The sequence below is a fragment of the Excalfactoria chinensis genome, chromosome 11, assembly GCF_039878825.1.
Source record: "Excalfactoria chinensis isolate bCotChi1 chromosome 11, bCotChi1.hap2, whole genome shotgun sequence".
Classification (NCBI taxonomy): Eukaryota; Metazoa; Chordata; class Aves; order Galliformes; family Phasianidae; genus Excalfactoria; species Excalfactoria chinensis.
In genome coordinates this window covers 8,036,065-8,059,101 of record NC_092835.1, presented here as the reverse complement: position 1 = coordinate 8,059,101, position 23,037 = coordinate 8,036,065, and the positions used below count along the sequence as shown (strand labels likewise).

Below are 23,037 nucleotides of genomic sequence, written 5' to 3'. Positions count from 1 at the left end.
ACAGCATGTTAGGTACGTGGATCTATAGTACTGGTGGTCAGCTAAATACTCATGAGGCATCTTTATTTGTGATGAGGATTTTTCAGTTTTTAATTAGATTTCCTGGATATCTGACACAACGTACTATTTAAAACACCATTTTAATAACCCTTCCCCCCACCTGGGGGAAAAATATAGAAACTAAAATGGTTTGGAAGAACAGATAAATTATTGAAAGAGGAACAAGGAGGTTGTGGTGGATTGACTTAGTGAGCAGCTGAGCACCTACACAGCTGGTTTGCTCAACCTCCTGCACAACAGGAGAAACAGAAGAGCAAAAGCAAGAATTTGGTTTGAGATAGAGTTTTAATTAGTAAAAGGAAGAGGAGAGGAAAAAAGAAGTGATGCAAAGATGGACAAAAAAAGAAACCACAAACCAAAAACTTCTGCTACCCCGGTTTTATTGCTGAGCATGATGTTATATGGTATGAATATCTTTGGCTAAATCCAATCAGCTGTTCCAGCCACCAGGTTCTTGCCCACCACCACTGGAGTGGGGGCCAGAGTGGAGAAGGCATTGATGCTGTGCAAGCACCTTTCAGCAACAGCCAGAATGCAAGTGCATTATCAAGAGTTTTAGCAACTAATCCTAGACGCACCACCACGTAGCTTCTCTTAAATAACTCAACTCCATCCCAGCCAGATCCAGTGCAGAAATATTAGTCTCTGGATGCATATTTGTAACACTTTTTTCTCCTGCTCCTTAACACCATCCAAAGCTGAAATCTTGTCATTTGGTCTTTGTTCGGTCAAAGCTGCATTCCTCCATCTGTGCTGGAATCAGGTAATGACAGAACTCCAGAAATTAGTTATTCAAAAAGCATTTTAGCTCCTGAGGCTTTTCTAGTATAATCCACCTGCTCCTCTACACGTTTCAGGAGGATGAAAATCAGGTATATATGAGTTACACTAATTTAGAGAATGCTAATTTTCTAAGCTTATCTTTAAAGTGAAAACAGAAGAAGGATTAGCTCAGAATACAGCTTCACAGGAATGCCACGAGCTAACAGAAGTACACTCCAGCACAGCATTTCTAACACCACAGAGCCTCCCAGTTGAGAAATATTTACCTGTTCCTGTCATGGTACAGCATGCCATATTCTAAAAATAGGTCTCATTAATTAGAGCCAGATGGAATCTGGTTAATGAATTAAATTGAGTGATTTCATGAGGAAAGAGCTATTAAGAATTTGCTCAATTACTTCAATGTTTACTGTCCAAAAGTGGTGGTGTTTTTGTTTATTTATGATGAGCTTTGTCAAAGCTAATTATCTTCTTTGAAAAGATGATCAAGGCCACAACTAGGGCAGGCAAACCCCAGGCAAATTACAAATAAAGCACTGCTGCTAGAATCAAGTGTGCTAGCACAACATTCCTTGGTCAGTTTTGTCAATAATAACATAAGGCTCCTGGATTTCATTTACTTTTAAATTATAGTTCTCTGGTTTCACTTCAGTGGATTTGCTGTCGGGCTGCAGGAGGTTCCTTCTGCCCTGTGCACTGCTGCTCCTTCTGCTTGGAGACCGAACATCAATACTTTGTGGTGGAATGTAGGTGGGATTAGGGGGCTCTCTGATGTGCCTGAAGCACTCAGAAGCCCTACGTGCAGTTGGAGAACCCATTAATAGTCCCTTACCATCAGAGCCACTAGTGGGATCCTCCACACTCACAGTAGTACAGCACAGATCTGAAGATGGCTCAATAAATGCAGCTGCTTTGTTCTGCATTTCAGCATTAGCTGAGTATGTGCATTTCATTTTGGAATGATTCAGTTCTCTTACATTCCTATCACTTGTACTTCCATATGATGGTGACTCAGGGTGCCCGGTTTCCTCTATTGGATACATCAGATCTTCCTGAGCGTCCTTGACTTGCAGCTTTGTGAAGGTTAAAGACAGATCACACACTTCCTCTTCCTGAGGGACGGGGCAGTTTTGGACAGATGCGACATCCCTGTACGGCAGAGACTTCAGCTCATTGGGTTTGTCTGCAGGGTCTGGGTCTACACAGTTTATGGCATCATTAATTTTTGCTTCGATCGATTCTTCGGGGACTTGTTGAGCTTCGTACTCTGAAGGGCTTTTACTGTCACAAGTGCTGTCAGCAAATATCGCAAAGGCTGGTGGGCCACTTGCTCCTGGTGACAGCGGCACCGACCAGAGCTCATTTGCAGCTGACTGTGCAGTGACAGCCAAAACACGTTCCTCGCTTAGACTGGATCTTGGCTTTTTTTTAAAAGCTTTTGGAGAAAGATTCTCACTGAAAATAGGTGTTTGTCTGATGACGATGTCACTGTATTTGATCAAGAAGTCCTCACTGTCTGAGCATTTGCCCGGAAAGCGTACTGTGTTAATGACTTGCTTTTGGTGTTCCTGAAGCCTGTCAGTGGATTGAGTTACTGCTAAGTGAGGAGTGTCATCTTTGATCTTCAGGTTCCGAGCGGCTTCAAAGGACATACTGCTATTAGGTGAGGACTTCTGTTGAGTAGCAAGGCACGAAGTCATTTCGCTGCTCTCTTTATTTTCTAGATTTTCACAGTCTTCTCTCTGGGGCATCTGATCCTCTCTGTCCTTATTTTCATGATGCCAGTGCATTTGTGATCTCTTCTGCAAGGTCTTCTCCAAATTGCCTTGCTTTTCTTCATTTGTCATTTCGAGGATGGTTTCACACTCGATTCTTGCCAGGAATATTTCAAAGGCAGTCTGCTTTGTTTCCTCATTGTTTCTTTTTCTGACAAGTGAAAACTCCGTCGCTGTTGTTGCAGTGTAACCTATTTTCTCCAGTACTGTTTTTACTATGTCATCTGGGAGCACAGATTGAACATAGTAGACAAAATTACCGGTGAATGTCTGCAACAGAATGGAACAGTGAAAAACAGATGAATGGTGGGGAGTGGGGGAAGCGTGAAAGTCTCCAGCAGAACAAAACTACTTCAAAAATCACTTCAATCTGTTTGAAAACTGTTTTGTTGGAAGTTTGAGTTGCAAATCGGAGTGAGGCTTTTCTAACAGTGTTATGTTGTCAGCCTCTCTAGCACTTGCACAGTAATTTCAGGGGTGTTATGCCAGTTTAAAGCTGATAAGGTACCGGCCAGGAGCATCAATATGCAGACAAGGAGGGAGAAAGAAGAACGCTTTAATCAAACTAGAGACATTCAGATATGAGTCTTGTGCGCCACTGAAGAACAAGAAGAGCTTTTCAGCAGAGCATCTGTGGAATCAGGCGCTGAGGTTTAACTTCTAAAGAGATGCACTCACGGTTACTCATGTTTCTTAACAGGTGACAGCGGTGTATCATTTTCTTTCTCAGTGGTTCAGAGCGCTGCTCTAATTTTGCTTTCCTGGAATTAGGTCACTTTGAAAGCACCCTTTGAGGGGACACAGTGCCAAAATGGGCTCTTGTGGTACAAACTGCCTTCCCAGCATGACTTGTCTAAGGTGCTGCTGGCCCAATAAAGCGGGGGAAAAAAAAGAGTGAAGTGTAACGTGTTGTTTTGGAGCTACCAAAGGCACGAGGCCTGGTTTGTAAAATCGAAGTGGTTTTTGGCTTTGCCATAAACCTTGCGCTAAGAGATGGTGCCCTGATGTAAACTCAGTGCGGGGCTGTCAGACTGAGCACCTCGTGGGGCTTCTGCCTTCGGACAACAACACTGGGCTGAGATCTGAGCCGCTGTGTCACTCGTGAGCTCCGAGGGCCAGCAGAGCTGCTCCCCAAGGCCGGTGCTAAGCGGGAAGGCCTCGCTGTTTTCAGATCACTGTGTCGTGCTGCCCCGCGCCGCCCAACGCGCCCCGTGCCGCCGGAGCCGCGGTCCCGGGGAAGGCCCGGTAAAGGCCGTGCCTCCTACCTTCAGCGACCTGATCTCCTTCCTCCACGGGTTCAGCAGCAAGTTGACGCACAGCAGCTCCAGGACTTCCAGCGCCTTCAGCAGGTCCCGCAGCACGCTGCCGCCCCGCCGCCCGCGGGCTCTCCGGCACCGCTCGGCCACGCCGCGCACGTCCAGCGCGCCCCGCCGCTCCGGCAGCCGCCGCGCCCTCGCCTTCAGGGCGGCCTCGTCGCACGCCGCCAGCCGCCCCTCCGCCCCCCGGGCCGCGTAGTAGGCCAGGTAGTCCCGCAGCACCCCCTCCTCCTCCTCGGCCGCCGGCTCCTCCATGGCGGCGTGGGGCCGCCCTCCCGCCGCCCCGCCCGCCGGAGACCCGGCGCGTCCGTCCGCGGGGCGGGCGGCCGCGAACCGAAAGCGAAAGAGGCGGATCGCGCCCCCTGGCGGCCGTCGGGCGGCGCTGCAGGGAAACACGCGCCACGAGCGGCGGCGCGAGGGCGGGTTTATCCGAGCGCGGGAAGCGCGGCGGCGTCGCGTGAGGGATGGAGCGGCGTGCGGCGGCGGCGTGGAGGCGGTCGTCGTCTTCGTCTTCGTCGTGTGAGGGCGGCGGTGCGGCGGCCTTGGAGCTCAGGTAAGGCGGCTTCGCGTTCTGCCGAGCTCCGGTCCTCCTTCTGAGCTTCCGAGGTGTCGGCCCCGTGGGATGTGTGTATTGTGGGCTCCAGCCCGGCTGCGCGAGGCCTGCTCCGAGGGTACCGTGTTACGTGGTGCCATGGGCCGCACGGCCCGTTCTTGGTGTCCTTGTTGTGCCGCGCTGTTCGTGGTCTCCGCGTTCCCTGTCAGGGTTGAGCAGCGGCTGGCGCTGCTGGTTTCGGTTGTTGGGCTTTGTTTCTTGCAGTCGGCGTTGCCGCAGCGTTGTGTGGTTCTGGGCCTCCCCGAGCTCGGCTTTGTTGCAGAGCGGCTTCAGCCCGCGGCCTCCCATGTGCAAGAGAGGTTTCGTGGTGCCGTAGGGCTCGTCTTGGTACGGACCGCCCGGGTGGCACAATAGGTTGTAACGTGGATTCCTTGCTGGGAAGCTCCGTCTCGTTTACAGCCGGTGGCTGCGCGGTGTTGCAAACGCCACCACAAAGTTCTGCCGTAGTGTTTGCACGTGGAGGATCGCGGTACAGAAATCACCTCCCGAGCGCCGCGTGCCGCACGTGGCTGCAGCTGCCCGCGGCCGGCAGCACGCGGTGCTGTGCTGTGCTGTGCTGTGCTGATCCTTGTCGGCCCCAACACGTGGGCACAAGTTTGAAACACCTGCTTCTCCTTCCCCGTGCCTTGTCTCCTGGCCTTAGTCTGAGGTACCGCTGCGTGCGTTTGTGGTGGGTTCCGATGCTTTGCTTGAGAGCGATACTGGCACAATAAAAGCACGGAAGCTGCGCTGAGTACATGTATGTTCTTTAATAAAAGTTGTATGCAAAGATCCATATACCAAAAATTCTAGCAGAAGAGATGACTACAGAAATACAGAGTTGTTGTCCTGTAGGTAAGGACAAACAGTCCGCGTTCTATTAATCATGTAATTAACACGAGGCCTACGTTCAGCTTGGCTTTAGGATTGCTATTACAGTGATACCACAGTTTAAAGTCTGATAAAGGGCTGTGAATTTCTTGAGTTTAATGGGAGCTGACTTGTACTCTTGAGGTGCTCTGTCCGTTCTGCTGGGATCTCTCAGGGGTCCGAAATACGGAGTGCTTTGGTTGGTGATTGGGGTGGGTGAATCCCGCTGTGCTGTGTGGCATTGCGGTGCAGGCGGCTGTTGGCAGTGCTGCGCCTGTCCTCATGTAGGGAAGGATGTGATTCGTTCTGCTGTTATTTTAGTGCAGTATTTCTACCGTGAGGCGAAGTATAAATCCCCCATTTTCTTCAGAAGTCTGCTTAAAGTTATCCTGTAAAATCAAACAGTTATTTTCCTCTGATATGAAGGTAGTGGCAGGGCCTGAAATCCATGTCAGGTTAACAGACAGAAGTACTGCCCACAGAACACAGAAACAGGAATCACTTGTATAACAGAGCAGACACTTGTGAATGACTTGTCCTCAGCAGAGCCCCCAGCTTTGCTGTACAGGTAGGAAAGACACATTCCAGAACCAAAATCCCATTTACCTTCTGATTCTTGCTGGATTCCCTCTCCAGCCCCCAGCATCAGCCCGCAGTTCTGGTCTGTCCCCATTACATGTAAACCTCTGTGCTTCCCTTCATTTCTTATCTTCCTGGTAATACAGCTGACTGCTAAACTTCTGTGTTGGTTTTCTTTTCTGGCCCTGATTGATAGTGCAGAGTTCTGTCTCTCATTGCGGGATACTTTGCATGTCACAGAACTGTTTCCACCAGTGCTTCATGCAGAAGATTAGCTTTGTCCATTAAAGATACAAGTACTGAATGTAGTTGTAGTTCTGTAATGCCCACCAGGTTACTTTGCAAACTGTACATTGAAAACTTTAGAGGTCTGCAACAGCTTTCTGTTTTTTAGCAAGGACATAATGACTGTTAGCTGCTTAGAAAAAAATGCCTACTTATCTGATTCCATCGTGCATATGAGTCAGCAATGGTATGATTTACAGAGCAGTAAGAAATGATTACTTCCCTACTATGTATGAATTATATTTGCATCGATCTTTGGAGTGTTGAGTAATGATTACTGTTGGAAATGATTTACAGAAAATTGAGATTTAGTTCTAATAATTTGAATGATGTTTGCTGCTAAATATGTTTACTTATCCTCCTTTTTACTTATCCTTAGTGGGGGTAATAACCTGAAGTCCATTTTATTAGTGTAAAAATTACACATTTGTTCACTGGAAATACCTCTAAGAGATTTAATGCAGATACACCTCTGATAACTGAGCTGATGAGTGCTTGGCTGAGATCTTTAAGCAGAGACCACATGCACCATGAAAGATGAAACTCATTTCTGTGGTTTCCTTCTGCTGCTCCTATGAGCCCTCATCCCCACCTCCACACGTTCATCAGGTGAACACATGAGAAGTCCAAGCACATGAACTGGGGCTAATGTGAACAGCAAAATGTCGGTGAGGAAGGCTTTCATGTCTAATATGAGGAGCTTCTGTACACAGTGAAGTTCTCTGTTACTGTGCATGCCAAAGCCAGCATCTACTAATTTACCTCACTCTTCTTCAGTTACCGGAGGTCCTTTCTTAATCCTCCAGTCTCATAACTGAAGTGTCTGACAGTGTAGCTGTGCTGGGTGGGAACCAGCATGGAGCAGCTGCTGGGGTTCCAGGTGCTGTCCTCCATCTGTGTGCAGCCCTGGGCCCTCATGCAGCTGGTGCAGTGCCCATGGCATGGCAGCTGGTGTTGGGGCAGCTGCTGCTACCCTTCATCTTGCTCCCGACTTTGTGAGAGATTCACAGCAGGCTTTGGAACGGTCTGGGGTATCCGAGGAAAAAAAAAAACACGGGTATCAAAAGATTTCTCTTTTATTTGGCTTCTGTATGGTGCTGATAGTCATGTTTTGTGGGCTGTGTTCTGTTTCTGTCTGTGGGAATACATATTTAGAAAAAGAATTTTTAACAAATGGTCTGTTGCCAAGACACTGGATAAAGTGTACTACTGACACCTACAAAGACAAGAAATGCACTTCTTCCTTCTGCTCTAAAGCATGCAAATTATCATCAAATCGAGGAGTAAGCTTGACTGGATAACATATATGTACATAAAGTGGCAACATCAGTGAGATCTGAGATGCTCCAGAAAGGCCAACGTACTGCTCCTCACTGCTGCTGTTCTGTGCTACGTGATGCCATGGAACACTTTGAAGCACAAAGAGGGAAGTTTAGGTAAACTTTCAAAATTGACTGTAAAAAATAAAAAACAATCCCGTTACATCCCTTAGTAAAGATATAAAATAGGTAAAACTTTAAGAGGTTTTATTCTTCCATTTAAACGTGTTCTTTTTTTTTTCAGTCTGAGTTCCTCAGAAAGATGGAAGGAAAAAGCCCCTTTTATTCACAGGATTTGGCTCAGAATGGTCTGATAGTCAGAGGGAGAGTTTTTCAGTACTTCCACTGGCACCAGTGGGATGGGGATGTTGTGCTCACACACCACGGCTTCGTACCGGGGAGCAGCCTCTGTGGGGAGCGACGACAGAGAGATGGATGGGATGGGCTGCTGCCAGCCCTGTAGCCTGGTGGCGTGGTGTACTGCCTGCCCTGCAGTCCCCGCTGCTGCTTCTTCCTCCTCCAGGCTGATGTTTATAGATACTTCATTTCTTTGGCAGGGGTCTATAAGGGAATATGGGGGGGGATCATCTGTGGGAATATATATCTGCGTTGCTCCTGGCCCCACGCATTCATCGTAGCTGAAAGAAAAACAATTTTTTTCATTAGATTCCTGTGAAAAATGCCACAGTACGTTATTGTCAGCATAACAGGGGCAGGTAAAGTGAGAAGAAAAGGATCATCTAGTGGTTCCTCAGCCCACATCTTTGCTCACCGTGCCATGCGAGGCACTCAAGAGCTTCACACTTAAAAGCACATCTCCGGGTACCTGAGAATAATAATCCCTGTGGTCCCGGGGAAGCTCAGACCCTGTATGAATCACAGCTGTGGCTGCAGCACTGTGCCTGGCTCTGCATTTCAGTTGTGCCCATGTGCAGTGATGCACTGTTGGTTCCACAGCAGCGTTCAGCCTTCGTCTCAGCTCTTTGTAATGGGCAAACTTATGAAAGGGTGGGGAAAAAGCAGCATTGCCATTTTTACAGTTATGAAAAGAAGGTATGGAGAGCTTTAGATGGAGTACTGTACCAAATCCTGCCTTCCTCACTCACAGGTCTTTAGGACATCCTTCTGTCTGTGCTCTGTCTGAAACCACAGGTGGGCTGTCTGGATTGCAGATCTGTACTTGCAGGACAGCAGGATTCCTTGTGGAGGGGCAGAGCTGTGATGAATAATTTTGACAGACTCATGCTGGCCATTCTGAGACTCAGCAGAGCCCCCACTGTGCTCCTCCAACATTGGAGTAATGCAAGAAAGACCGGTCTGTGGGATTTCCATGCAGAGCCATCTCAGGTCTGTCCAGGATTTGAGCCATTAAACTAGAGCCAGGGGGGGAGACTGCTGCCTCCTTGCTCCACCTATGCTCAGGCCTTGCTGCCCTGGTGTGAAGAATGACAGGTAGATGGGCCTGCTGGGCTGGCAGCCTGGTGCTGAGCTGGTCTCTGCTGAGCAGTGCTTCTGGCCCCTTACCTGGGTGGTCTCCCACCTGGCTGCCCTGGCATCACCAGTTTGCTCAGAAAACAGCTGACTCCTGCTATCAAACCAGTCCAGGTGTACTGGTTTGAAGGAAGGTTCTGAGCTCACTGGTTATGCAGGCAAGTTTGAGGAAGAGGCATAGAATCATGTTCTTAAGGACTTGCTTTATTTATGACTGCTTTGTTTAGTTGTTTCAGGATCATTTTTAATTAGATCGAGGAAAGGAAGATTGGTTCCTGTTTAAAAAAATAATAAAATAAAAAAGACAGAACCCCCCTCCACCACCAAAAACTCCCTCTTGTCCCAGTCAGCTGACCTGAAAAACAATTCTGCTGGAGCCAGACAAATTAAGAACCCATTTCCTCAACTGCAGTATCTGCAGAACTAGCTATTAGGATCTCAGATATTTCCTGAAACATAGGATATTTAGCACATGTCCCCCCAGTAGACTGCAGGCAGTCACTCTGCCCCTGTAATTGCATTGCTGCCAGGCTAAACCCAAGCTAATAAACCCTGTTTGTAGATTATAAGTGACTTGCAGCAGGGCAGCTCACATCAGTTACAGAGAGCTCAAACCTATTGAAATCAGCCACTGGGGCCCTGCCTTAGAAGCATACTGGCTCCTGCTGCACTCATTCAAACCTTTCCTTCAGAGTGTTGCTGTTGGCTTTCATGCTGCTGTTCCATGGGTGGGTGATGAAAGTGGTTTTTGGGGGAGAGAAATTTTTCAGTAAGGAAGTGGTATCTTAGCACCAGGTTAACAAACAACTCAAATATCATAGAGGTGTTCATAGAACAAACAGCTCAAATATCCAGAGGTGGCTTTATTTTCATCTTTCTTTATCTTACTTTATATTCATCAGGTGAGTGGTTTTAAATTCAGATTAGAATATCCCGATTGTTCCATCAGAAATCATTTAATACCATGGCTCTGTGCTCTGAAGGCCCTAAGAAAGGCAGGTAGGTGCTTCAGGAACAAACCTCAGCAGATAGGAGGTTGAGTTGTTTTTATATAGCACGTGGAAGAGATTGAAGTCCAATCTCTACTAAGTCCATTGCAACTTTGAAGTGAACCTGCTGCTCTTTTACAAGATCTTAGACTTCAATCAGAGACTGAGAATAAAGGGAGAATCTCTCTCTTTGCAGGATTACTCCCTCTGAGCTGCATCTTTACTTAATTTACATTTTGCTGACCTAAAGCCCAGTGAATTTATTTGAAATCTTTCCACTGGTTTTGACTGATTTAATCAGGCTAATGAATAGCACCTGCTGCGTCCTGTTACCATAGCAAAAGAGAGAAAAGAGTTCTGGTTTTGGAAAGCCCAGAGGAATGTGAGTTTTGAGGTGGAAAATTGTGAATCTCTATGCTGAGCTGCAAAAAAGAGGAAGCCTGTCTGTCTGCTGATTTGGGGCCTGGGCCTGGTGCCCAGAATCTGCCACTGACCTGAAGGAAAATGGGCACAGTGTGAGCCTTCTGCTCACTGCTGCTACCTGATCATCTGCATTTCTTTCCCTCAGATTTAGTTTGATATCTTTCATGGACCGTAGCTGTAAAACTAAAATGCTTAGTGAGGTAATTACTGAAGTGGCCTTTGTGAAGGAGACCTTTATGCATCAAGACACATGGGTGGCAAATTATGGTATTTAAAACCTGTCAGTTTGATGTTTTGTTCCAAATATTTATATATACACAACAACGATCCAAGGGATGGAATGCCTGTGTTGCGAGGATGGGCTGATAGACCTATAACAGGCTGACAAAGAAAAGTCTGCAGGGAGACCTGACTGCAGCACTTCAGTATCTAAAGGGGGGCTACGAGAAAGAAAGGGACAAACTTGTGAGCAGACTCCAGGGTCTCCCCTTGTGCTACCACAAACAAATGGTTTCAGACTAAAAGAGAGGAGATTTAGATGGGATACAAAGAAGTTGTTTTTAACAATAAGGGTATTGAGGCACGGGCACAGGTTGCCCAGAAAGGTGATGGAAGCCTCATCCTTGGAGACAGTCACCGTCAGGTTGGACTGGGCTCTGAGCACCTGATGGAGCTGTAGGTGTTCCTGTTCACTGCAGGGGAGTTGGACCCTTCCAACTCAAAACATTCTATGGTTCTATGTAGTAATATTTTCTTCCTGTATAGGATGGGTAAAAAGACATCTCTTTTCAGTTAAGGAACTTTTTAGCTCACTCATGGCAGTACTTTATGGCCAGGGAGGCAACTACAAATCATTCAAATAGCTTGTTTTTAAGATAAACTCTTATACTGCATTAGCAGTTAATGGTCTGGATACTTTGTTTTACATATTCTCTTCAAAGCATTGCACATGTAGTTGCAGTTTCACGCTGGAGAAGAAATGAACAGATCCTGCCTTTTTTCTGCAGCAAAGTGTGCATCAAGAATTAAGAAGTGCTGCCAAGTTGCTCTGCAGTGTACTCTGAGCTTTTGACGTAGCTTTCAGCTTTCTTTACTTTTACTTGCAAATGGAACAGTCTGGGACAGAATAAAGGAGCTGCCTTCTTATCAGCTAGTATGGACCCCAGTACCAGGGTGAGCAAGAGGAACACATGCTGTGTAATGAGGGCTGCCACTGTACTGAACCACTGTATCAATAGCAATCAGTAATGATCATTCCTCATATTAAATTTATACTGTTAGGTGCAAGTCATTTAAGTACAGTATCTAGTTTTGTTGATTTCAGCTGAGATGTTGGCAGATGTAAAGCTTGGACCTGTATAAAGCTGTGGCTTCACCATGAGCCAGTGTCTGTGATGCTAAAGGGAAGCATCCTGTGTCCTGCTCCCACTCCTTTTCTTTCGCATTGAAATCATGCAAGCTCTATGCTCTTGCATTTTCAGTTGCATGATTTCAGTGTGAAACCAAAAATCCGTGCTATCTTCTGGCAAAAAACGCATCAATAGTCACTTTACCTGAGAGATTCAGTTCTGAGAAGATGTCATCTACACAAAAAGTACCTGGTGTTTGATGGTAGTACAGCAGTCACAAGGAAAATCCCTTCTGAGAAAAAAAGCAAGTGCGTGCAGAAAGTACTTTGTTACCATAACGTAGTGATGGACTACAGGAACATGTTACACTGCTTCTCTTGAATATCATTTGTCTCTTATTAACTCTTAGAAAGTCCTCCTTGGTTATATGTAATACTTGTGAATGCACTTTAAACAAACTGTTTTACCCAGTTATAGTAGGTTAAGGTTCAGTGTGCCTTACAGACAGGCATGAGAAGGTTTCTGACAGAGATGTGCTGCTGTCTACATTTCTTTGCCTTGTTTCTTGTCAAAATAACTTCACTGTCATCATAGATTACACTATTGAGTTTTGAAGGGGTAGTGATGCCAGGAAAGGGAAGGAGTACTGATATGCCTGTTAACTTCATCATGCTGAATATAATTGTGACCTGCAAATAAAAGAATGTTACCTAAATACAGCAGGTCTTCAAGATGACTTTGTTGACTTGGATTGTTTGGGGGACTGAAAATAACTTCATGAATTTCTTTGGTCTCCTTCCAGTAAGCATTAGAATAGCTTTGTTGCTAAGGAAACGCAAAAGATCTTATTTAATTTGCTGTCATTCATAAATTATGACCTACTCTCTGGGGAAAGAAGATGGTTCTACTTAGAGAATTTTTTAAGCCACAGACAGGAGCTAATGAATACAAGGCAAATCTGGGGAATGAAACATCCTTCTGTGTGAGATAGATGTCTTTTTGTTTACTTCATCTGTTATGTGCTGCAACTCTACTAAAATTGCTCCTGCATTGTTTCAGTTTTACTGATGACCTGCTGTCTTTTGGTGATGGTAAACACTAATCCTTTCCTGGAAAATACATGCACTGACAGGTTTCAGCTATGCTGAAAACACCACAATGGATATTTATGTGATATTTCTGCCTGAGAAAGAAACTATGTGTAACTCCCAGGAGGGAAGGTTACCTCTGTTGGCTGAACTGCTCTTATAGTGGCATATCTCAAGAGGCATCATATTTTCTTAGGTTTACTTTTTATTTTAATATTTTCCTTGTGGGATATTGGTCCATTTACTAGCTATATTTTCAATTCTGCTTGATTAGGGATTTATTGAACATCGTTTTCATACAATAGCAGATCATTTCATGTTACTTTGTCTCAGTTATTCACTTTGTTTAGTTCTTGAAGTGACAGCCAAAATGTATTTGTTTATTAAAATGCCACCTCAAACTGTTGGAGACCCTTAGTATCTTGGAAGTGGATAGTTCATACCCACTGTATTTTGTTTTTATTTTTCCCTTCTACACCTCATGTAAAATCAACCTGACAGATGCTTATAGAGTTCTCAAATTCTTTAGAAAGTCATTAATTACCCCAAAGGATGTCTGTGGTTAGGGGTTGTCAAGACAAATTGACCCAAGGCTTTCTCTGTAACTGCTTGCAACTATGGCAGGATAGTGACAAAACTCAGCATATGGTATTCCCCTAAATCTAATGCAAAATGTAATGTAAGGAAATGATCGGTGGAAATGCCTGTAGTGATAATCAAATTGAGCCTCTAGTGCAACTTGCAATTTAGATATCAAATCAATAAGATTATTAACATCCCAAGGTATTTTTCTTAGATTCATTTCCCAGTGATGGTGTGCTTATATATATAAAACTCTGTAATGGACTTTCAGCTGGAAAGTCAATGGTGGGCAGAGGCACCTTGAATTGCCACAGCTGGACACTGATCACTTCTTTGGCAGCCTGTTTATGTTCCTACAGGAAGTCTGCATCACTATGTTGATACAGCTTGCAGTGAATTATGAGCTATAGTTTCTCCTTCTTTGATGAAAACCACTGAAACAGAGAAAAAGGTGATCACAGCTGACTAAATGTTTATCTGCTTTTTGTACAAAGTCTGCTTCTCTGGATTTGAGTTTAACCATTTGTTTGGCGTGGCAGCACTGTGAGGTTTGAAGCAGTTCCAGGAGCAGGGTATTTGCCAGTGCAGTTGCTCCCCTTGCTGCCTTCATGTCTTGCTCTTGTTTATGTTACCAGTTGCATTATTAGCTTTTGGGTATGCTATCTTAGCTTTGCATTAATTGTACACAGCGTGAATTAGGAAGAAGAATTGCATTTCAGTAAACCTACTCTTCAAAACATGATAATCTGTAATTAGACTGATCCTGGTGATGTAACATTTTAAACGCACAAGGTCAAGCATATCTTTATGCTTCAAGGCTGTGTCTGATAGCGGTTAATGCTGTTAGTACCCGTCAGTCCAGATATTCTCCACAGCTTTACTAATGCTCTACTCAGTAGAGAATAAACTCTTTGGTTTTATGGAGGACTGTATAGAAGGAGCTGTAAAGAAACTTATCAGTCTCTTGCGTAATACAGTGCATTCATACAGTGCTTCTCACTCAGTGCTTTTCTGAAGGGAAAGTTACAATGGAATACATCCTGTATTAATAGTAAATTTGAATATCTTTCTGCAGAGCTTTGCTTTCAGCCATCTGCTAAGCTCTACTTTTCCTGAAGTTTTCTCCAAATTGTGTTACTAAGATGTAAAATTTAATAAGACTTTGTTGATTTGCCAAAACATTTTTTTTTTCCTAAAACACATAACTTTTGTAGCAGTAAGAAAAAGTCATTATTAATAGAAATCCTTAATTTTGACATGTTAAGCAGAATTGCAGAGTAGTGGGATGAACAATGATTGCTTGTGTATGTAGTCAGTGTGGGCCCATGGGGGTCCTCTTGGCATCCAGGTGAACCTTAAGGATGCAGCACCTGTATGTCCCTCAGGCACAGAACAGTTTCATAGGACAAGGAGAGAGACAGGGCAGCTTCTGCCAGACTTCTTGCAGAAGAGAACTCACATGAAAGCAGAGATCATGTAGCGCTCTCCTGTATGTGCATCCATGTATAAGCTTCCAAACAGAAAACTCCACAGAGACAAAATCCAGCTTTGGGCAGCTTTCAGATTGGAACTAGAAGTAACCTCTAGTATAGGTTTTTTTTGAGACCTGTGCTAAAGAGGTATGTACTGAGTGCTCGTTCACAGGAATCTGGGCTTATTCTTGGAAACCTGGCCAAGTGCCCGCTCAAGTTGTTGCCTAGGTGTCAGCTCATTTACTTTTATTAGTAAAGGCTTGTGGGTGTGGGTCCAAATCCCAGTGTAAATTTGTGAGTGGGTTTATACAAAGTTCTACAAGTTTAGATGCCAGACTAAGAATAATTTTTCACAATGTGAGGTTTCTGCTAAAATATTTACACCATCTCTAAAAGCCCCTTTATTATCTAGTATGGCTTTGTAGTACTTAAAAGGTTCCTTGCAGAACATGCCCAGAATAGAAAAAACAGTGATCATGTGCTCACACTACCAAGCTGCTTCAGAAGAGCTCTTACTAAGGCCTGCCTGATGTGCTCCTCACCTGATGCTTGTGGCCCTGCTGCATGCTTTCACTGGTGTGACGGCCCCAGAAACACTTGGGAAGTATGTGGCTGTTTTTTGTTACTGTATTAAAGCAAGAACAGGAAGAGGCTTCTCCACTTTTCTCCCTACTGCTTATGTATACAAGCAGTCAGAAAAGGGCATGGCTTAACTTAAAACACAGTCTGTTTAAAAGAAGACGATGAATGTTGATCACTCATTATTTGCTGCTTGTAAGGTACCTTTCTGTAGAAAGCTTGGAGCCTGTTCTGTTTAGTGCTCTTTCTTCTGGTTCTTTGGAGGGAGTAACTGAATTCCTTCATGCATTAACTTATGGTGCATGAGGCATACAGAGAAGGATACATATGGTCTGAAGAGCAACTTTTGTCACTTGCGGGCAGTTCTTGTATCCTTTTATGAGCTCTGTCTTACAGCTAAGGAAGAAACTGCTGTATCATTTCTGATACACCTCTCCTTGAAATCAGTCAATTGTGGCAATGTTGTTACTCCAGGTAACTAGATGCTTCAAAGTCCTGCAATTATACCTCCCTGTCTAAATAGCTGTACTGGCAGCTGTCCTTCTTCACAGAAACTCATATAGAACGAACAACCTCAGTCTGAGAGCTACAGTGTGGTTACAAGGTGTGCCACATCAGTATGTTTTCTTCAGTTGTGCTTTCTGATAGAATAATAATATTAAGACAATAGAAAAGTGAGGCTTGCTGGATAATATGGAAAGGTGGTTCCTTGCACTTTCTTTTTTGCTGTTTGTTCTGAACAGTCGTAAGATCAGTAGGAAGAGTAACATGAAAGTTTAAGGATTTTTAAAAACATAGTTTACTAAGAGCTATTTTTATTTTGCGGGACACATCAGGCTACTTAGATTGTCAAATAACATCTGCTGGCTTTGCAGTTGTAAGTGACAGATGAAAGGGATGATGGAGATTGTACTACATACCAATTTGTGTAAATGTAATCTGTGATGTCTCACCATATGTTAATATCTGAATTCTGGGCGTATTATTATTATTTTTATTTTTCCCCAGTCTTGCAGTAAATCTATGTCCATAATGACTTTTTTTTGATTTCTGGCTTACTAAAGAGATACCCAGACTTTTATTACATACACAGGGAGGGATCCGCTGTGAGTAGACCAACTCTTTCCTTCATGCTGTGTGAACAACAGTGGTAAAAACCATAAAGTCGATTTCATGTTGGTTGCTTATTTCACAATAATTTCTGCAAGCAGTAAGGAGTGGGGAGCTGCTCGTGGTACTTGGAAGAGAAGAAAAATTAAAGGGCTTTAGAATCCTTGCAAACAGTGAAATAAAGCTGGTGAGAGGAAAATTCCTTGCAGCTACAGTAACAAATATGCTTCAATTGGAAACTTGGCTGAATGTTTTAATTCGTTAAAGTCTGTTATGGTTCCAAGGGAGTATAAATCTGAAGTCTCTTTTAGTCTAATGACAATAAAACACTGTTGGGTGGGACTCTGATGGGCACCACCCGAGGCAGGGCTCAATTCTCAGACAGTAACAGTACAGTAGAAAACCAAAGGTAGGGATTTCTTCTTGGAAAAAAAAAATCTCTCCAAAAGTGAAGCTTTAAAAATATATTTTTTTTTTTTCCAAAAAAAGATCTTCATAGATGACTTTATTTGTGTATTTCATTCCTATGCCATCAAAGTTATTGATATTAATATGAATATTAGTAGATGATAAATACAGGTGTGCTTATTTAGTAAATACACTCTACTATGGAAAACTTGAGCTTAAACTAAAGAAAGTGTTTGTAGGCAGAGTCCGTATGGCCTGCATTTTTGGAGTGGATGTTGGTCTAGCAATTCTATTGTACTTTAGTAAGCTTTGCAAGTGCGGGACTATAATATTTAGAGAAGTGCTTACCGTGGAGGTGAATCAGGATACATGATGTTGACCTGAGAAAGTGTATCCAGATAGGAACCAAAATCAAAAGCTGGGGGAAACTCCTCCATGCAGGTGGATCTCAGCTCTCCAAAAGAGCCGCCATAAGAGAAGCCATCTGGAGCTGGAAAACAAGCAGTTACTGTTTGCTCTTCTTTTTCACTGAGACAATATTACTGTTTATAATGCTGCCAAAAATCAGAAAACAAAACCTCTCTGAGGCAGAATTGCTGTTACTTAGAGCAATCAGGTTTCACAGAACATTTCTGTTCTTTTACGAGCCAGCCTGTGTCACCGTGGATGAGCTGCAATGTTGGCACAAGGACTGTATATTTAGTGCTGTCGTACAAAGTGCAAGTGTCTAAAGCTCTTCTGCCTCAAAGGCTGAAAATGTGTAAGTCGTGCTGCATACAACTTCAAAGCGGTAGCTGATGCCGACGTGTCTGGGAAATGCACGCATCAGAACCTTGCCAGTTCTGCAAAAGCTTTTAAAAGCAGACTTAGGTGTGATTGTGTGTGTGTGTGTGTGTTCAGAATGTGCTGTGCTTCTTAGAAAAGCTCACAGAAAAAGAAGAAAAATGGGAAAATACTAGGAAAAAAATATCCTGCTCGCTGCACCAGGAGTTTCCTAATGCTTTCACACAAGAGTTTCACAGCTCTAGAAATACCCAGGAGTTGGTGCTATTTTGTATCTTTAATGATAGTTAACACTCAACATTCTGGTTGAAATTTCCTTAAGACTGTCCTGAATTGTGGAAATGTGGCAACTCCCTGGACTCCCCTATTCTTCCATATGAAGTGATCATTCCTTTTCACTCAGTGCTTTAAAGCGGTTCCTGGAGGCAGGGGCCAGCTTTTAAGGTGACATCAAAGCAGCATTTCTCTGAACACAGAGTAAAGGGCAGGACTCAGTTGTGCAGTTCTTGAACTGCGTGTCCATCCTGCTGGTAATGTTCACCTCTGCCAATGTGTGCTCGAGGAATTCTACCAGCACTAATGGAGTCTATCAGGTGCTGTGCTTTCCTTCTGCTCAGCAATGAAGGCAGCCAGCTTTCGCCATGACTCCTGCTGATCCCTTTCTGGCTTGGAGACATGTGCTGAGATAGCAAGATGGCTTCTGCTAACCTTAGCAGCAGATATTAATAATGCTGAGAGCTGTTTCACTTTAGCTAGCTTCTTACCATAAGCAGTGTCTCTCCTCTGGTGTGGGTGTCTCAGCCGTCCATCCTTCCGCAAGCTGCCAACAATGATGGTGACACAGGACAGAAACAGCACAAGTCCGATCACTACTCCAGCCACCAGAAGGGGAGAAACAAGTAAACTTGCATCACTGCCATTCTCACTGTAGCTGGGGAGCTCGCTGGTTGGGCTGCTCTGGTTCAGGTGAACTTCTGCATGGCAGAGACAGGGAGAATGTGTCAGTGAGGAACAGGGATGCACAAAGTGGGGTCAGACAGATGCTAAAACTAAATATTTTTCAAAGTGCTGTGAGACAGCCTGAGACCGATCCATTGTATAAATACATGCTTTAAGGGACTGACCGTTTAACAGACCAATTTCTGGAGCTGTTAATTAACTGACTCTGGGGAATTCACTGAGCAATCATTTCCCTGCTATGGGAAACATCCTCCTGGAATCAACGATGTATCTTGCACAATGGTCACTTTGCTTATTTCTGGAAAGACCCTTTGGGTAATGATACCCAATCAGTATCATTAACTGATTGATGTAGAAAGAACTGTGCGGAACCACACAGGGAAGAATGCTGAAACTCAAAAAATGTCACTCCCAAGCAGAACAAGGGATTTGGGCATTGTTACCAGGTATGAAAAGGCTCCAGGGTTTTGCAGAGGAAGTTTTGGGTAGGAGTGAAGCAGAGGAGCATGCTTTTGCAGAACAGAGCATCCTTTAGCTAGTGGGATGAGTCTGCATCCCAAGACATTGGTGTGAGGCAGAGGAGTGAACAGGGTTGAACAGTGAACAGAGAAAAAGCTTTAAAAGGGGTCTTGCCAGATTCTGTTAATCTTCAGGCATTTCTATGTGAAAAAGGGGTGAAGATACTGAGGCAGAGAGAGACATAAGTGTTTTAGCATAATCTAAGTAAAAAGTAACTGTATTTAGCCTACATGTCTGATAAATTTGCACTAGTATGTGTTCTTTAAAGAGATAAAAATGAGTTTCTACAGCTGGAAACCTGTCCATTTGCTAAGGCAGCAGAGCTTTGGAAACAAAGTTTGTACTAGGTAAGAGAAGAAATTATGCAAAGGATTAACAGTCTTTCCCACTAGGAGAGTGTGTGTGACAATGATATTGTTTGTTTCTACCTTACAACTTAAAAAACCCCAAAAAACTTGCAAGATTTCTGGGTCCCTACCAACACCACAGCAATGCTGCCTAGGGATGCAAGAATTCAGTCCAAATGTTGGAAACCATCTGTCTCTGTTGATTGTTTCAGTATCTTTACAAGACTATATTTACTTTTTTTCCATCTAAGCTGTTCTTGTGTATCCTGAAAATAGATTTTATCGAGACTACAAAATGAAGATAAGAAATACAGTGATCTTTACAATGAATCTGTAGATAATCTATCTGGAACAGCTGACTAGAAAGTTTTCAGTCCTAGTCATTGACTGAAACTTCTGAAGTTAGGAGATGACCAATATCTGGAAATGGCCTATTGGTGGTCATGGCACAGTGTTAAATATGCAGGTGATTAATGAAATCAGTCTGCTAACTGTGACAATTAATGATAACCTATAAAAAAATGTAAGCCTGAAAGAAACGTGTACTTTAGTAAATGATGTGAGCAAGTGAGGATTTAGTCATTTGACATTCCAGTTTACAAACAGAAAAAAGCTATTTCTGTGGCTTCCATTTTGTTTATTCCCTGACAGGGGACACACAGTATAGAGAGAGAGCTGATGTAGAAGACTAATCCAATGAAATGGATGAAAGAAGTTTCAGATCAGTTAAAATTTAGGCAATAATATATTCTAGCTTAAAAAGAAAAGGATAAATAAATCCCAAGACAAAAAAGCTATGGGTATGTAAGCCTAGGAACAGCATAAAAAGCAACACGGATGTTTAAAGTGCCTTTGGTCACGGATGTATTTTTATATCTGATTATATGCCTGTCGAAGAGATAAATAATTTGTTTCCTACGGAAACTAAACCTAACAAATTTTTGCTCTCCTGAGTGTTCTGTGAATTAAATGTATGCTTTTAGAAGTGCAAGTACATTCTACATAGATTTCAGAAAACATCCATGTTTTCCCAGCTCTTTCCCTTTGGGATATGCTACTTGGTATCTTGCAGTCACAACAGACTTCAGATGACTGCTTCAAGCCAGTGTATATTCTCATGGGCTAACACTTGACATTGAGAGAACTGATGAGAAATATTAAGCCAGACTGGGGAATTAGCATGTAGTAGCTTTGCTTTTTCTTTTTTCCTATTTTTTTTTTTTTTAATTGTTCAGAAGCACTTGACTGTTGGCTGAGAATCGTTATGAGCAATTAAGACAGACAGCCAAGAAATGTGCTGAGCTTTTACAAAACATGATGTGCCAAAAGGAAGCACTGAATTTTCTGAAAAGTGATCCTGTAGTGTTAAGTGTGGGGGAATGGGATATGTGGGATATGTGGGATATGCAGTGCAGGGGCAGCTCCTGTGGCCATTGTGCCAGAACTAAACTTTCTCAGTGTTTACAAAATTCCAATCATGTTTCTCGTTTGTACAGCTTTTAACTACCTGTGTTGGTAACATGCTCAAGCAGTGTGCACCCCTGCTGGCTTTCAGTAGCATTGTTTGGTCAGATTTTTTTTGCAAATTCCGTCTGTGAAAGACACCAATATTGCAGTTTAGTTTAAATCACAATTGCAAGAAATGGACACCTCTGAAAAAGAACAGAAGGTACTGGAAGATAATGTACTTGCAAGGATAAAAGAATCACAGAAAATCATAGAATGGTTTTGGTTGGAAGAGACCTTTAAGATAGTCTAGTTCCAACCTCCCACTATAGAATTAAGGGAAGAATCCACTTGTTTGCCATCCTGATGAGAAAGTGAACCTGGGACATGAGGTTCTTTCATATGCTGCTGGGTTGTGGTTTTCAGTCTGAAATCATATAATCCTGGAACTGGAGTTGGTGACAAACTTCCCAGCAATTCAGAGGAAAAGAAGAGAGGCTGTCTGTGTGTGCTGTTAGATATTACGAAGCTGGGACAGCAGGTTAACAACTTGGTTAACAGGAAGGGGAAGAAAATAAGACAGTTGAGCAGAATTTTTTAGTAGATTTTTTTTTTAAGTTTAGCTATAGAAGTCAGCTTGTGTCTGAGCGCATTGATTCTTCCTGTGGTACCACTCAGTATGAGCGCTAATATTTGGTCCTGTTTTGCTTAATAGGAATTTAATGGGCTAGTGGTGATGTCAGATAGAAAGTACTCACTTATACTCTTCTTTTGTACTTGAGGAGTGTTTCTTTTATTACAAGACAGCCCATTTATCTAGAATGTTCTCAGGGCTCCCTTAGTTGTTCCAAGTCATGTCTGTTTTATCTACTGTTTCTTGTTCTCATGAATCCTTCTCTTTTTATGTTCTTAATCTAATTGAACCAAATCTCTGGCAGAGACAGGATATATTGCAGTATTGCTCTTATTAGGGGAATGAATCACTCCTCTTAGCCCAGCTCCTAAAACAATATATGGTTGATAAACTTCTCTGGTGATATGATTTTCAATTTGACATTTTGAGTCTAGTCTTACAGGCTTTGTGAGTAGCTGCAGTGACTTCCTACAAGGGGAACTGCTGAGGTGACTAATGACTACAGACCCTGCATGTCTGGTTTTGAATATTTTAGGGAGGCAAAAGATGTTACTTCTGGTAAAGAATGCTGAATACGTTTTCCTTCTCTTATCCAAATACCTACACTTTTGATAAACTGTATATTTCTGTACATAAAAATGTTTTATTTTTTCATTCAGAATAGAAGTGTCTGTAAATTTACGTGAAGTCCATAGAACTACCAGCAGTAGCAGTGTGCTAATCTTTTCTTTGAGGTGGTGTTTATTTTTTAGATGAAATTTCAAATTGTGAACAGTGCAAACATAATTACTTGATCTAGTCCTCTAAATATGAATGACACTGTATGCACAAAGATTGCTTTTTTCCAGTGATGGGAGCTGTGTAACCCAACACAACACAAATGGAACATTCTGGCAAACGCAGCTGGGAATACAATGCCCATATGGCTGCTCTGTGAATACAGGGGGCCCATACGGCTGAGCAAACACTTAATTTAGAATTAACGTACTAGTAGAGAATTGCCCACACTGTTCGTTTGCTGATAGATGATAAATGATCCATCTGCAAAATCCCTTGAATATGACATTATTTTATTATACCCAGCCATCCTTCCATCTCAACAGACCAACTTGTTGAGTAACTCCTTGTATGAAGGAGATGTAGTACAGCTGGACTGCTCTGGTATACATAGGGCTATTTCTCCTTCTCAGTAACTTCACTTTGAAGGGACACTCCTTCGTTCTGTCTAACGTGGTAAGTGATGCTGTAGGTGCAGTTGGGTCCGATCATGTCAGAGAG

The 23,037-nt window shown here is 43.3% G+C and overlaps 2 protein-coding genes across 2 annotated transcripts in view; both read right to left on the bottom strand.

The window, feature by feature from the left end:
- Window positions 1-329: 329 nt before the first annotated feature.
- Window positions 330-4,310, bottom strand: LOC140257252 (uncharacterized). The gene is made up of 2 exons (XM_072346434.1): window positions 3,884-4,310; window positions 330-2,888 (listed from the first exon to the last, which is right to left on the bottom strand). The coding sequence occupies exons 1-2, from the start codon at window positions 4,187-4,189 to the stop codon at window positions 1,401-1,403; spliced, it is 1,794 nt and encodes a 597-aa protein (XP_072202535.1). The 5' UTR covers window positions 4,190-4,310; the 3' UTR covers window positions 330-1,400.
- A 963-nt stretch (window positions 4,311-5,273) lies between these two features.
- BEAN1 (brain expressed associated with NEDD4 1) overlaps window positions 5,274-23,037 on the bottom strand; it is a 38,130-nt gene continuing 20,366 nt past the window's right edge. Inside the window, exons 4-6 of the mRNA XM_072346862.1 lie at window positions 18,618-18,827; window positions 17,419-17,560; window positions 5,274-8,217 (exon numbers count right to left, since the gene is read on the bottom strand). Coding sequence (XP_072202963.1) covers window positions 7,866-8,217; window positions 17,419-17,560; window positions 18,618-18,827 — 704 coding nt within the window. The 3' untranslated portion in view covers window positions 5,274-7,865. The remainder of the gene's footprint in view (window positions 8,218-17,418; window positions 17,561-18,617; window positions 18,828-23,037) is intronic.

Coding starts and splice junctions, on each gene's coding strand:
- LOC140257252 (XM_072346434.1), bottom strand. CDS start 4,189: ATGGAGGAGCCGGCGGCCGAGGAGGAGGAGGGGGTGCTGCGGGACTAC. Junction 2,889..3,883: donor AGGAGATCAGGTCGCTGAAG/GTAGGAGGCACG, acceptor ATTCTGTTGCAG/ACATTCACCGGTAATTTTGT.